At 36.3% G+C, this 16,936-nt stretch overlaps 1 protein-coding gene across 6 annotated transcripts in view; it reads left to right on the forward strand.

Moving 5' to 3' along the window:
• PDS5A (PDS5 cohesin associated factor A) overlaps nt 1-16,936 on the forward strand; it is a 133,772-nt gene that overhangs the window by 82,092 nt on the left and 34,744 nt on the right. For all 6 annotated transcript variants that reach the window (XM_059067032.2, XM_059067027.2, XM_067036262.1 and 3 more), the window contains 3 exons: nt 4,786-4,901; nt 11,279-11,384; nt 13,889-14,049. In XM_059067032.2, the coding sequence (XP_058923015.1) occupies nt 4,786-4,901; nt 11,279-11,384; nt 13,889-14,049 (383 nt within the window). The remainder of the gene's footprint in view (nt 1-4,785; nt 4,902-11,278; nt 11,385-13,888; nt 14,050-16,936) is intronic.

Consider the following 16,936-nt stretch of genomic DNA (forward strand, 5'->3'; position numbering starts at 1 on the left):
GAGTAGGAATTAGACCAGTATATGAAGAATGACTGCTTTATTTCTAGTTTGGGTGACTGGATATCAGAGGAGATACTTTAGGGATAGGAGAAGATAATGATGTATATGTAGCCTCCAGCACTTATATTTAGAAATCTGAGATTCAGGCCTTGTTGGTATGTATTAGCATAGTTATATCTTCTGGAGGAGGTAGAGAAGAAAAAAACAAAAGGAGAGAGAGATGCTAACTTATGCTATTTAGTAACAGTCATAGAATGCTTCCGGTTTTCTTTTCTTTTCTTTTTTTTTTTTTTTTTTTGTGGTATGCGGGCCTCTCACTGTTGTGGTCTCTCCCGTTGCGGAGCACAGGCTCTGGACGCGCAGGCTCAGTGGCCATGGCTCACGGGCCCAGCCGCTCCGCGGCATGTGGGATCTTCCCGGACCGGGGCACGAACCCGTGTCCCCTGCATCGGCAGGCGGATTCTCAACCACTGCGCCACCAGGGAAGCCCCCGGTTTTCTTTTAATGTAATTTTTGTTTGATTTTTTGGCTGCGTTGGGTCTTCGTTGCAGCACATGGGCTTTCTCTAGTTGCGGCAAGCGGGGGCTACTCTTCGTTGCAGTGTGCGGGCTTCTCATTGCAGTGGCTTCTCGTTGTGGAGCACGGGCTCTAGGTCCGTAGGCTTCAGTAGTTGCAGCACGCGGGCTCAGTAGTTGTGGCACACGGGCCCTAAAGCATGTGGGCTTCAGTAGTTGGGGCATGTGGGCTCGGTAATTATGGCTCACGGGCTCAGTTGCTTCATGGCATGGGGCATCTTCCTGGACCAGGGATTGAACTGGTGTCACCTGTATTGGCAGGTGGATTCTTAACCACTGTGCCACCAGGGAAGTCCCAGTATAACCTTTTCTATAGTTTAATGAGAGTGATACACAGGTGTGATATTGTGATTTCTAATGAGAAATATGTATTTGGTGTTTGTCCATATTTCTGGCACAGAGCTCCTAAAACCCTTGAAATTTCCTAAGTGATGAAAGTAACAAAGGTGTCTTTTGTTATGTTAATGAGGTAACATTTGGAACTCACCTAAGAATGGGAGCTGGTTGCCATCAGAGCCAACCATGTGATTAGAGGGTTGGAACTTTTCAGAGGGGAGAGGGGCTGGTGATTGACTTCAATCACCAATGGCCTATGATTTATTTAATCAATGGTGCCTATGTAATGAAGCCTCCATAAAACCCCAAAAGGACATAGTTCAGAGAGCTTCTGGTTTAGTGAACATGTAGATATTTGCAGAGAGTAGCAAGCTTATAGAGGGCGTGGAAGCTCTGAGTCCTTTCCTTGTTCTATGCATTTCTTCCATCTGGCTGTTCCTGAGTTATATACTTTTATAATAAACTAGTGATCTAGTAGTAGTAAGAAAATGTTTCTCTGAGTTCTGTGAGCCAGTCTAGCAAGTTAATTGAGCCCAAGGAAGGGATGGGGGTTATGGAAACCTCTGATTTATAGTCATTTGGTTAGAGGTACAGGTAAACCTGGGCTTGCTACTGGCATCTGAAGTGGGAGAGCTGGGCGGGTGTGGGGTAGAGATTCAATTTTAGTATGCTCTGCTTGTGTGCAGAGAATTGCTTGTTGGTAGGGGGGAACACCCCCCTCCCCGTCCCTGTTCACCATCTTAGAATTGTGCCCAGGAATCCAAAAGAATAGGTCACTAACATGAAAGTTAAACCTGTGGAAATTATTTCTTGTGAGAGATGTGTTTTATCTAGTTTACTGATTCCAGCTGCAGAAAAATATTGATAATATAAATCCTATATTTATATTTATATATAAACATAAAAAATTTTTTAATGCAGAAGCCTTTGTTTTTTAATATATATTTTTAAATTTATTTGGCTGCACTGTTGGCACATGGGATCTTTGTTGCTGCATGCGGTATCTTCATTGCAGCATGTGGGATCTTTTTTTTTTTTAGTTGTGACGTGTGAGATATCTTAGTTGCAGCATGTGGGATCTGGCCAGGGATCGAACCCAGGCTCCCTGCATTGGGAGCATGGAGTGTTAACCACTGAACCACCAGGGAAGTCCCTCAGGAATCATTTTTATTAGCTAGGAAAGCAGTAGATTATACAAAAGGAAATGCCGTGTATGTGAAAGAATACTTTCTTTTTTAACTTTTTAAATTTTTTTAAATTAAAAAATGTATTTATTTATTTTTGGCTGTGTTGGGTGTTCATTGCTGCATGCAGGCTTTCTCTAGTTGTGACACACGGGGACTACTCTTCATTGCGGCGTGCGGACTTCTCATTGCGGTGGCTTCTCTTTGTTGCGGAGCATGGGCTCTAGGCACGTGGGCTTCAGTAGTTGTGGCATGTGGGCTCAGTAGTTGTGGCACACAGGCTTAGTTGCTCTGTGGCATGTGGGATCTTCCTGGACCAGGGATCGAACCAGTGTCCCCAGCATTGACAGGTGGATTCTTAACCACTGCACCACCAGGGAAGTCCACTTTTTTAAACAAATAGGTATTTTTTATTGTCAAAATGAGAAAGCAGCTATGTATGAAAAAGAAAGGAGAGGGGCTTCCCTGGTGGCGCAGTGCTTGGGAGTCCCCCTGCCGATGCAGGGGACACGGGTTCGTGCCCCGGTCCAGGAGGATCCCACATGCCACGGAGCGGCTCGGCCCGTGAGCCATGGCCACTGGACCTGTGCGTCCAGAGCCTATGCTCTGCAACGGGAGAGGCCACAACAGTGAGAGGCCCGCGTACTGCAAAAAACTAAAAAAAGAGAGATATATAGATGCAGCATTTTTTAAAGCTTTAAAAAATTTTTTGTAATAACAAATTAGTAAATTATAAACTGCTTGAGAATAGGGGCTATTTCCTTATTTCTTTGATATACCTTAAGAGTGCTTAAGTATTCTAAACAACTTATGTAACTAGTAACTATGTAGTAAATATCAATCTGCAGTGATAGCATAGATTTGATCAGAAATTTCTGAAGCATTGTCAGGAATATAGAAAGAATTTTCTTTACTCTTTCTGCTGTCATTTCCTAAAAGGATTACATATAGTTACTTCTCAGAAGTAGTTCGCAACTAGTTTTCAGTTGTAAAACATCTTTATCTGATGTTTCTGTTTGTGTACTGGAAGTATGTGTGAATACCCCTTTTTTTTTTTTCTAGAGTGTGTAAAGAAAACAAGGAAACTGTTTATTTGTTGCTGCTTACTTGCCACATACTAATTTGGCTTGTTGCTTATCCCCAGTATCACTTATGATTATGACATATATTATTTTAAAATAATTGTTATAAGAGATTACCTAAATATTACATACATAAAATATGGTTTGAAGGATTACTTAAATGTAAAATTGTTACATGGGAATACAGAAATGTCAGGTTTTTAAAACTGTGCCTTAATATTATTATTTACATGCATTGGTGTATTTTATATAGTGCTATTACTGTGCTTAAATGTGATTTATTCTTTTTCCTGTTAGCATTTCCTTTATTTTTCTTATGCTTATATATGTATTACTGTAACTCTTTCCTAATGCCTAGTTTTTCCATTTTTTAGTACTGACTATATAGTTTGCCTAGCAATTTTCCAGTGGCATATTTGTTGTTAGACAATCACTTGACTTTATCTTATGTTAAAGCAACTAAATTTTATACAAAGTGGGGGGAAATCGCCTCTTTGGGAGACCTGCACAAAATAAGTCTGATTTCAAAAGATAGTAGAGTATTTAAGTTGATTTTAAATGTGTATCTGGTTTAGAGCAAAGTATATGAGGCCTAAGCACTGCCTAAAATATTTTTATTTTCTCAAATGCTGAAATTTTGCTTGATTAATTACAGCTTGCAAAATAAATCAAGCATCTCCTAGTGACTAATAAATTTTCTTCAGAATCTCAGTCCTTTAGATTTACACTCTAATAACAAATATGGATGGTTATCTAATTTAATGTGACCTTTATAGTTAATTTGTGTCAAGATGTTAACTGAAACTACAATAGAAAATTTTTTCCTTTATCCCCTTGGACAAATATCCTTAAAAATTTTTTTTAAGAAAAATTAATAGAGTGACTATCATTTGTTATTGCTTTATAGTTCAGAAAGCACTTTTAATGTGCTTTATCTTGTCAGCTAATATTTTACACCTATTCATCAGAGAGAGTCAATTAAAAGCCTTATTATTAAAGTTAATTTCTAACTCCAGTGCCCAACACATTGTAAATTTAACCTTGTCTTTGGAGGACTCAGTCTCTACAAACATTAAGTCCTTATATTCTTTAGAAAGTTCCAGCAGTAATATCTTTTCTTTGTAGGAGCTCTTTGATGTAATGCCACCGTCTTTGAACTCAACTATGTTCTTCCAGAGCTGAAAAACTTTATACACTTATAAGTCTTCCCTTCTTTAAAAAAAAAAAGCAAATTGTTGACTGAAATAAAAGTATTTTTTCAAACTATGGAATAAACCAATGAAACCCATGAAAGTATAAATTATTTTGATTTTTTTCAAAAGTAGAGCATTAAAAAGATTGTTTACAGGGTATTAATTTTATGGGAGAAATATGAGACTAAAGGCATAAATCATACCATGTCACCCCCTTTCTTTTCTCTACAGTCCAGGTTTTCTAGTGATTGCCTAATGAGTATATCATTTTAGTCAGGCTGTAAAGCAGGAAAAGGGCTTTTTTACGTCTGATGATTTTGAATCTTTAAATGCTTTTGTTGCCTGTTATCATTTTTATTTTGAAAAACGTGAAAGAAGATGATACTTAGCATAAAAACTCTTTTCCTTTCTATAGAGAGAAATAGCCCGGAAACTTGCAAATCCTAAGCAGCCAACAAATCCTTTTCTAGAAATGGTCAAATTTCTGTTGGAAAGAATTGCACCTGTGCACATTGATTCAGAAGCCATCAGGTAAGCTAGGAAGTATATTCATTCATAAATAGAATATAATCTGAAACTACAGTGTTGTAAGTTTAAATTCTGGGTCCCCAAGGAGACCTAAAAAGATTTCCTGTATACCTTTTTAAAGGCAGAAGCATATATCATTGAAGTTGAAAGAACGACCAGAGTTCATTTTTTGATCTTTGGTTTGCTTCACTACTTTTGATTTTTTTTAAAGAGTTCTTGTGTTTATTTTTAGCTTGTTATGTGCTCATTAAAGAAAACCTAGAACATGAGAAGGAAGAAAATTTTAAATCTATAGGCTATCATCAGCCTTTGAGTTTTCTTAACAATTTTCATGGCCACATAGTGTTCTTTAGTATGTATTATATTCCTGTTCACTTGAGATATGTGAAAAACAGAATAATAGTTTGAAGGTAGCACAAGATTGCCATTAGACTAATCTGCTTTCAAAACGTGTATTACTTACAAGTTTTTTGGCTCTACTTTATCTGAGTTTTTAATTTATTTTTAACTTTAATATGGGTATAACATCTTGTTAGATGAATGTGAAAATTAGTGATGATATGCCAAAAGTAAGCAGACTAGCATAATAGACATTGACAACTATTGTTTTTAATTAACTGTTCCCATAATTTCATGCATTTCACTTGCTTCTAATGATTTTCTGTTGTAAGTTTCTGAGAATACTTTTCCCTTGCACTTACCATTTTTCCAGTAGATTATCTACATATCTTTATGTTGGGTAACTACATAGCATTTATTGATTCTATTTTCTTTGGATTAGGAGACCTGGTTCTAGCTGTTAGTTATTTTATCTTATGTGAATCACTGCTTTGGTTGTATTGAAATTCCAATTGTATTAGTTTGCTAGGGCTGCCATAACAAAATACCACAGACTGTGTGACTTCAACAACAGAAATTTATTTTCTCACATTCTGGAGGCTAGCAGTCCAAGATTCAAGGTATCAGCAAGTTTGATTTCTTCTGAAGCCTCTCTCCATGGGATGGAGAGAGATAACTCTTTGCTTTCCTCACATGTCTGTGTCCTAACCTCCTCTTCACATAAGGACACCAATCATTTGGGATTATGCCCCACCCATTTGACCTCAGTTTACCTTAATTATCTCTTTAAAGGCTCTGTGTCCAAGTACAGTCACATCCTGAGGTGTACTGGAGGTTAGGACCTCAACATAATGAATTTGGGGGTACACAGTTAAGCTCATAATGGTGATGTTTGCAGGGGGTTTTTTATGGAGTTTTCTTGTTTTTTTAAACCAAGATCTCCTTATCTTTTAATTTCCTTATTTGCAAATACGAAAGCTAAGGTTCTGAGAGAGGCCAGGTGGTTTTTTTACAGCTGGGTAATAGCAAAAACCATAACTTAAACTGAGATTTATTATTTTCATTGTCAGTGTCCTTTGCTCTATACCGTTTGGCTTTAATGGGATAAATCAAGGAAATGATAGGCACTCTTTCCTTTGCATATTGATTTTGAAAGAGACATATAATTGGCATCAGGAAGCCTTTGGTATTTGTCTCCATGAGGCCTCACAGAGTTTCATTACTTTAGTAAATTCTAATAAGCTAGTGTTTGATCTCCAGTCTTAAAAAACCAAAAACTCAAGTTTTTTCTGTAGTGTCATGATTGTTTAGGCTCAGAAAAACCAACTAACTTATGGTTAGGATGTCTAAGAGACTAATTTTATGCAAAATTCCAATTTATTAATTTTACTGAGAAATATATGTCATATAAGATGCCTTCCATGTAACCAAATTTTCATGGAATATAAATTGCAAACAGAGGGTTTATTTATTCATTGAACATACCTTTAGAGGAGTGATTTTTAAAGTACATCGGGCAATTGGGGAAGGCGAGTTACCTAACCTGAATTGTGTGAAATGGATTTGTTATTAGAAAAGGCTCCTGAAATAGATGGCACATAATATGGGTAGTGAATGATCAGTAGGAATTATAGAGATCAGCCAGGTGAAGATTGCATAAGAGCAGACCAGGCCACTAGCCCTGTGTCATTGAGCAGGTTATTTAAATTACTCATCTTTAAGATAAGAACAATAATAATTACTACTCAGTGAAGTTGTTGAGAGACTTAAATAACATATAGTATGTAGAACACTTAACATAATGCCTCACACATAGTTAAGTGCTAAATGAATGTTAATAGCTATTCTAGGAAGAAAAATAGCAGACACAAAAGAACAAAGGCAAAAGGAGTCAAGAATTATTTAGAAAATTGCATATACTTCAGCCATAATGAAGGATTTGGGAAGGAAGCATTGGGAATAGTAGAAAATCATTCTAAATATAACTTTTAAAAATATATTTATTTATTTTAGTATATTTCCCCCAGACTTATGTACATACAAATACATGTATGCATGCTACAGTTAGTTATTGGTCTGTAGATAGTGGTTGAAAATGAAGTAGTGATTGTAATAATGATTGAAACCTGGGGAGAGGGTAAAATTTAGAAAGAGAAAGGTTGAGGACTGAATCCTGAGGAATATTAACAAAAGGCTGGCAGAAGAAAAAAAAATTATTAAATTAAAATATTATAATATTTTAATATTATAAACAATTATAAATTATAATTAATAATATTATAATATAATATTAAATTAATTATTAAATTAAAAATTAATTTACTTTTTTAAGAAGGCATGGTCAAAAGAGGTCAGGGGTCAGATACTGCCCAGAGTAAAATAGTAAATTCAAATATCCACTGAATTTAGAAAATAGAAAACCACTACAATGCCCAGAATAGTTTCTTTGGGTTAGCAAGGACAAATCCAGATTACCATGGATTGAGAAGGGCATAGGATAGTCCTTCCACACCACATCATGGTACACAAAGAAAAGTATAGTATTTGAGCAGAGAAAACTGCTCAAGTCTAGAGGTGACTAGCCTAGCTGAGTAGGAGCCCACTAGATCCCACTTGGCCATCTTGAGGTCTGAGAAAATCAAAGGGATATATACCTTATCACCCTTCTAAACTGCTATAGGAGATAAATTGGGATTTGGGGACAGCTAGTATAGACAATTTAGCTATAAAAAGTAAAGGAGTAAAATGAGCTGATGGAAAGAGAGTAAGGTTGAAGAAGGGTCTTTTCTTGTTTTTAACAAAGGGATTTTGAATATTTAAATACCTTTAAAAAGTGCTAAAAGGGTGGGGCTTCCCTGGTGGCGTGGTGGTTGAGAGTCTGCCTGCTGATGCAGTGGACATGGGTTCGTGTCCCGGTCCAGGAAGATCCCACATGCCACAGAGCCTGCACGTCCAGAGCCTGTGCTCCGCAACGGGAGAGGCCACAACAGTGAGAGGCCCGTGTGCCACAAAAAAAAAAAAAAAAAAAAAAGTGCTAAAAGGAAAGAAGAGAGTTTGAAGATGGGGTAAGGGGAATAGAACTAGGATAGAGCACCATCCCTAAAGAAATGGAACAGGAAGAAGAAAATCTTCCCCTATGGCATTAAAGGAGGTTAGAAAATATTATATGGAAAATTACAGTTTTCACTCAAAGCCTCCATTGTTCTCCTTTATGTTAACAGTGAGGTAGTCTGCTCAGTGGAAGGATTTAAAACATAGACCTGAGTTAGAATGGTAAAGATTTTTAACAGTTGTTATACAGGATAGGAGAGAAACGGACACATGGATAATTTCCCAAGCAGTTTTGAACATGCATTTGGATTGGTGTCTTTTGCTTCATCATACCCTGTGAAGTATATGGAGTGTATATTATTTATCTAATTTAGAAATGAGGAAGAATACTTTCACAAGAGGAAGGACTATATAGTTCTGGCTTCAAGATTTGGGTCTGTCTCACCCAAATAGCTTTTTGACTCATAAGGGTGATCCCACCCACATTGTAATGAAAGCAGAGATTATGCCTGTCTTGTTTTGCACTGTATTTGCAGGATAGACCCTAAGACTTCACACACAGTAGGTAGTCAATAAATACTTATTAAATAAATGCATGCATGGACTCTATTATGAGTAGTCAGATACATTTGTAAATTTTATCAAACACATTTGTAATCGTGTTAATAAATTCATGTGTTTTATGGGATTTCCTTCTAATAGAAAGCTTAATTCAGAATATTTTTCTCAAATTGGAAATAATCTTTCTAAAACTGTATAATTTCAGATGTAACAATTCTAGAACAAAACATAGGGTGAGCAAGATTTTAGATGGGACATAAAGAGTACAAACAATGAGAAAAGTTAATTATTTTTTTCCTCTCTGTAAGGCATCATTAAGAAAAAAAAAATCAAGCCACAGAACGGGGAGATAAGACAAACAAACCAATTTTAAAATGACCAAAAAATTTGAACAGATACTTTATCAAATAAAACATACAAATAGTAAATAAGCATAAGAAAAGACAACATTATTACTCATTGGGGAAATGCAAATTCAGATTAGAGTGAGAAGTACCACTACACACCCACTAGAATGGCTAAAATTAAAGATACTGACTATACAAAGTATTGGTGAGTATGTAAACTTACCTAACCATGTGTTGGTGATATTGAAAGCAATTTGTTGTACATTAAATGTACATATATTACCTTAGGACTCAGGAATCCCAATACGAGACATTTGCCTATAAGAAAAGAAAACATCATTAAAAAAAAAAAAGAAAACATACTTCCCATAAAGACCTATACCTAACTGCTTTTAGCAGCTTTATTTATGTCTTTAATAGAAATACCCAGAAGTCCATCAGTTGGTAATTGGATAAACATAACTGTGGAATATCCATACAACGAACTACTTCTCAGCAACAGAGAGGAACGAACCACTGATTTCTATGCAACAACATGAAGGAGTCTCAAAAGCATTATGTCACATAAAAGTTTTCAGACACAAAATATGTAAAATACATACAACTTTAGAAAAGGTAAAATTATAGTGACAGAAAGCAGATCAGTTATTATTGCCAGGGTAGGAAAAGGGAATTGACCACAGAAGAGGCATAAGGCAGGTTTTTGTGGAGATGGCAATGTTTTATGTATATAGCTCCACAATGATTCACCACTTTACACCCACTAGATGGCTGTGATCAAAAAGATGAGTTGGTGAGGATGTAGAAAAATTGGAACCCTCTTGTATTGCTAGTGGGAATGTAAAGTGGTGGAGCTGCTTGTGAAAACAGTTTGACAGTTCCCCCAATACTTAAGCATAGAGTTACCATATGACTTTGCAATTCCACTCCTAAATATATGCCCATACAAAATCTGTATATAAATGTTTATAACAACATTATTCATAATAGCCAAAAAATAGAATGTCCCAAATGGACCATCAACTGATGAATGGATAAATATGTGCAGACATTGGAACATTATTCAGAATTAAAATGAATGAAGTACTGATACATACTACAACAAGGATGAACCTGAAGAACAGTATGCTAAATGAAAGGAGTCACTCACAGAGACCACATATTACATGGTTCCATTTATATGAAATATTTAGAATAGGCAAATGTATATAGCAACAGAAAGTAGATTAGTGGATGCCTAGGGCTGAAGGAGGTGGAGGTGAATAAGGAGTGACTCCTAATGGGGAAGAGGTTTGTGTTGGGGTAGGTTGAAAGCTAAATTTGTTGAATATTTGCCTGTACTAGGCCATTTGCTGTAATAGTTTAATATCCTCAAAGTTTAATATCCTTCTTCAGTTTACTGATGAAGAATTGAATTTCAAAAACAAAGGTCATGTTTGTTTTTACTTAAAATAGTATCATGTTGACCAGGTAATATTCCATTTTGTGGTGGTTAGGTATATTTGAAAAACTAATTCAATAATGTTGGACAATTAAATAGTTTTAAATTGATGAATGTTTATGGATATATTTAGCACGATGCTTCTCATGAATGTTATAAATTTCTTTGTTATAAATCTCTAGGAATGGAATTACCGATTCAGTGTTAATTATAAGTGATTAATACCTTTGTCCATGTGAGTGTTTGCTATGTTTTTTTGCTTTGAGTGCATTGTCATTTGTCCATTTATCAACTGCCATCTTTACTGTTTTTCTTAAAATTGCAAATGATCTCTCTATATGGGTATGAACATTACATTGCTTATACTTATAAAAATATATTGCCAGTACATGTGTCGTTTAATTTTAGTTTTGTTGTTTTTTAGTAGAATTACTCCTATTATACATGGGTGGGGCAGATAAACTAAAAATAAGCTCTATTGTTATGTAGAGAGCGAAGTTTAAAAAGTCACAAAATAACTTTTTCTTCCAGAAGATACTTGAATTTGTTGTTTAGATTCTGTGTATGTCTGCTACAATGTAATTAGGATACAGTTACTAATATAGTAGTGTTACTAATTTAGATTTTTCTTACTTTAATAGTGCACTGGTAAAACTAATGAATAAATCAATAGAGGGGACAGCAGATGATGAAGAGGAGGGTGTAAGTCCAGATACAGCTATTCGTTCAGGACTTGAACTTCTTAAGGTATTTTTGAAACAGTTTGTCTTTTCTGCAGTCATAATTTGAATCCCCTTAAGGATATGTAAGAGTCAGGCTTTATTTCATTGGAAACTATTCAAAAGATTAAAATTTGTAATCATATTTTATAAAAATAACATGTTTTCTACATTATAATAATGTAATTATTTTACATTATAAAATAATAATTTTATGGGTTTTGCTGTTTCGTATAGCATTTGCGTGCCTGCTGTGCTTGTAACAGTATGTGCTAAATGATCTAGTCTTATCTTTCAGATAACCTGCATCTGGGGTTATAGGACTGTTCACAGGAAATTACTATAAGACATCATCTATCTGATCGGGATTTTTTTAAACAATTGATAAACATAATAGATGCCAAAGAATTAAGAGAATTGAACAATTAGTAAGAGACATGATTTAATCTAGGGGGAACACAGCATCATCAAAGAGAATAATTCTTGGCATGTTTTAGGGATTGTTGTTAGTGTAGTCTGACTAGATAAAAAGTACTGCTTTGGGGAGTAATGGAAGACAAGGTTGGTTCTACATTGTGGAGTGCCATTGGGGCAGAAAGTTACCATCAAGGGCATTTAACCTCCTTTTTAAAATGATACAGCACTTGATAGAGCTTTCGTTAGATGGAGTAAAGAGGAGAAGAAATTAAAGGCTAAGAGACATGGGCTTCCCTGGTGGCACAGTGGTTAAGAATCCACTTGCCAATGCAGAGGACATGGGTTTGAGCCCTGGTCCGGGAAGATCCCACATGCTGTGGAGCAACTAAGTCCATGTGCCACAACTACCGAGCCTGCATTCTAGAGCCCGCGAGCCACAACTATTGAGCCTGTGCGCCACAACTACTGAGCCTGCGGTCTAGAGCCTAAGAGCCACAACTACTGAAGCCTGCATGCCTAGAGCCCGAGCTCCGCAACAAGAGAAGCCACTGCAGTGAGAAGCCTGTGCACCACAACAAAGAGTAGCCCCCTCTCGCCGCAACTAGAGAAAGCGCATGTGCAGCAACAAAGACCCAGTGCAGCCAAAAATAAATAAAAATAAATAAAAGCTAAGAGACATTTATATCATTACAACATATGAACTAAAGGAGAAGAAACAAACCAGTGCAGTGGACATTAGACAGAAAAGAGAGTGATGGGTTTGTATTGCAATGGTCTTAAATATCTTTTTTTCTTTTTCTTTTTGGTCGTGCTGAGCAGCTTGTGAGATTTTAGTTCCCCGACCAGGGATTGAACTTGGGCCCTCAGCAGTGAGAGCGTGGAGTCCCAACCACTGGACCACCAGGGAATTCCCTTAAATATCATTTCATGGAAAGAACTGATGTGATTCTTCATGAGAAAGACTTTAAATTTTTAGTAATGGAGTAATATGTTTAAATACTTCTAAGAGTAAAGTCATCTTTAAGGCAAATGTTTTTAATAGGTTGTTTGATTCAACTTTTCAAATTTAAATCTCCATTTTTCTATGAGTAATTAAAACCTCATAACTAAATATTATCACCATAAACCCTACCAAATGAGACACTTTCTCCACTTTATAACACATTAAAAAATTGCTGGGCTTCCCTGGTGGCACAGTGGTTGGGAGTCCGCCTGCCAATGCAGGGGACAGTGGTTCGAGCCCTGGTCCAGGAAGATCCCACATGCTGCGGAGCGGCTGAGCCCATGCACCACAACTGCTGGGCCTGTGCTCTAGAGCCCGTGAGCCACAACTGCTGAAGCCCGCACGCCTGGAGCCCGTGCTCTGCAGCAAGAGAGGCCACCACAGTGAGAAGTCCCTGCATCGCAGTGAAGAGAGTGTCCCCTGCTCGCCGCAGCTGGGGAAAGCCCATACGCAGCAATGAAGACCCAGTGCAGACCAAAAATGCTTATTTAATAAGTTAATGAGGGTTTACATACTCCATTCCCCCCACCTCCTTATTTTTCTACTTTTAGCCCTTACTGCCTATATTATGCTAGCTAAATTGTTTCTACTTCATGGAAGGTAAACTTTGTAGACATGTATCTAACTTGCTGTAAATTCCTTAAGGATAGCCTGGAACTTATGTCTTAATAAAGGGAATAATTATTTATATGTTTGTAATCGTGATTAAAAGTTCCCAATAACGGCTTCTTTGTTTTTAGTTATGATGAGTGAACTTTTTGTGATAGATTTCATTTAAAATATTTCCTTATAGAGTATCTTTTTGCCAGTGAAATAAAGCTCAGTGTTAGCATTTTGTTCGCATCACAGTATCACTCCATGGAAAGGAGCCACATTTTCCACATTCCCAGTATCAGAATAGACTAAGAGGTGAAGAAGAAAATATAGCAAGGGCTGTATATCAGGAATCATTAGCCACAACTCACTTCAAGGGAGACTGCAAGATACAATCTTAGTTGTATTGCTAGCATATGCAGCCCATAATTTAAAATTTTATTTGTAGTAGAAAATACTTCTCTTTTAATGGATTAAAACCATTGTCTATACTTATAAAGTTATATCTATTCCTCTAGGTTCTGTCTTTCACACATCCTACCTCGTTCCACTCTGCAGAGACATATGAGTCCCTGTTACAGTGCCTCAGAATGGAAGATGACAAGGTAGCAGAAGCTGCTATACAAATTTTTAGAAATACAGGCCACAAAATAGAAACAGACCTACCCCAGATACGATCGTGAGTATGTTTTTTCTCATGGTAAACATAAAAGTTTTCCAAGTTTGGGAGTCATAGGATCATTATTTCCCTTTCCCTTAGGAAGATAGGAGAAAGGAAAGACAACTTTTATTTAGAAGCTGCTTTACTGTATCCTTTGTTTTCATCTTTTCTCAGCCCCACACACCTCCTTTACCATTAGAATATGGGCAGAGGAACAACCTGAAACTTTGTTTAAACAACATGATTTTAAAATATTAATATTAATAATCAAAAGTTAGCACAGAATTTAGAACTTAGGATTAATATATCTTCCTAATTTATCTTTTTCTCTCCAACTCCAAATTCAATAGCTGCTACCTTCATATCCCACTCAAGAATTGGATAATCAAGTAGTGTGCTTATTAATAAAATGTTTATTCGTTGCTTAGTTGTTGGCCATGGTGCTTTTGTCTCTCCCTCTAGACTACCTCCCCTCTCCTCATAAGAATGAAGTATGTTTTGGTATTTTTACTTTGGCATCTTAAAGAGCTTGCCTTAGGATCAAAATTGTGCTGATGTCTTTTGTAGGAAGAACACATTGCTGATAGCTATTATAATCAGATGTTATTATATATATGTAAATAGACTGGGGTAAATCCAAATCAAACCTGTTTTTCCTCACGGGGTAATAATAGGACAAGAGGACTCATGACTCCTAAAATTTTTATTGAATTTGTAAGCTAATAATTTAATTTGAGAAATCACTCAACATTTATTGTACATTCTCTTCATTGTTGGCACTGTACTGGCTATTATAAAAGATAACCACTGTCAGTCCCTGCTCTTAAGGAGTTTATAGTCTAGAAATGATAATTTTATCTTTGTACATTATAGAAAAAAATCATTGACACAGTAGGATAAAGTTATTTGTGAGTTTTTCAAGGTGGGAAAACCTATACATTTTTTAAGGTAAAGGATTTATTTTTAAAGGACTTCTATCCCAGAGGAAGCAGTGGAAGAGTTAACTTTGGACACAAGGACTAAAACCTCTTGTTCTTAAGAGTAATGGGGAAGGAAGGAGAGAATCACTGAAAAAGCAGAGAAACACAACACTGCAGACCTCAGTAACAACACTGGTGGCATCACTGGATTGTAGCACACTAGAGAAACAAGGAGAAGGGTTAAACTTGACCTATGCATCATCCATTCATTAGGCTAAGAAGAATTAATAATATATCAACAATTTGATCAACACTACATCTTCTTTTGTTACTAACTGGTGTTATTTACAAGAACTGTTCTCCTGATAAATGAATTTCAAAGAAAGATTTAAACAGTGCTTAGACAAGGAAGCTATTTTGGCATGAAAATCCTTCTCATTATTCTAAACTGCAGGGAGAGAAATGTGTCATATTCATAAATATCAAATTAGACTTATACTGACCAGCATATGTCCCAGTTTTTTCTTTGAGGTGCATTGCTCTTAATGTCTAGCCTCCTATTATTATAAGAGGACCCTTTGTCACCATCACATTTGATATCATTAACCTTTATGAAGTAGTCTTATTGCATTAAATATATGACAAATATCTTTCCTTAAATATTTGTTTTGTTTTATGGATTTTCTTCTGATTTAAAAAACTACCTAACTTATAAGATCATTGTAAAAAGCTGAAACTTTAGAAAATATAAAGGAAAAGAAAGTCAGTGTTAACATTTTGATATATATTTTTAATGAATGTTTTACCTATTTGATGTGTATGCCAATTTTAATTCATTTACTGTAATATGTATTTCCATATTCTCCTGTAGAAAGATTGTTGTAAATCTTCAGTGTCAGTGTGGTGGTTAAGTGCATGGATTTGGAACAGAAATGTTTGTCTTTTTTAAAAAAAATTTCCATTTTATTTTATTTTTTTAATATTTTATTTTATTTCATTTATTTTTAAATTTTTGGCTGCGTCGAGTCTTAGTTATGGCACATGGGCTCTTTGTTGTGGCACATGAGCTTCTCTCTAGTTGTGGCATGCAGGCTCCAGAGCACATGGGCTCTGTAGTTGGCAGCACATGGGCTCCGTAGTTGCCCCGCGGCACGTGGGATCTTAGTTCCCTGACCAGGGATCAAACCCACGTCCCCTGCATTGGAAGGCAGATTCTTTACCACTGGACCCACCAGGGAAGTCCCCAGAAATGTTTATCTTTAAATCTCAGTTCCACTATTTCCTATCTCTCTCACCTTAAGAAGCTTACATAAATAACATGTTTGTGCTTTAGTTTTCTCATCTGTTTAATGATCATAATAATAGTCTTTGGGTGATTGTGAGGACTGATTTAATTAATCCATGTTTTGTTTTGTTTTGTTTTAAAAACACCACTTAGAATGGTGCTTGGCACAAGTACTCAATAATAGTTAGAAGTTTTTGTTACTTTTCTACCTATGTATTGTCTACATCCTTGCATACGCTCTTTCACTGGTATGTTCGTTTCCATTTTTTAATGTAACTTGGCCTTTTTCTACTTTTGTTTCCCCCATGGTTGCTTTAAAATAACTGAACAGGGGACTTCCCTGGTGGTCCAGTGGTTAAGAATCTGCCTTCCAATGCAGGGGACACAGGTTTGATCCCTGGTCAGGGAACTAAGATCCCATGTGCCGCAGGGCAGCTAAGCCCGTGAGCCGCAACTGCTGAGCCCCTGCACCACAACTAGAGAGCCCACACACCACAACTAGAGAGCCCTCACACTGCAACTGAGCCCACACACTCTGGAGCCCATGCGCCACAACTAGAGAGAAGCCATAACAAAAGAACCTGCATGCTGCAACTAAGATCCAACACAGCCATAAATAAATAAATATTTTTAAAAACAAAAACAAAAAAACACTTGATTCTTAAAAAAAAATTTTTTTTTTAAATAACTGAAGAATTGT

This window comes from Kogia breviceps, chromosome 6 (assembly GCF_026419965.1).
Source record: "Kogia breviceps isolate mKogBre1 chromosome 6, mKogBre1 haplotype 1, whole genome shotgun sequence".
Lineage (NCBI taxonomy): Eukaryota > Metazoa > Chordata > Mammalia > Artiodactyla > Physeteridae > Kogia > Kogia breviceps.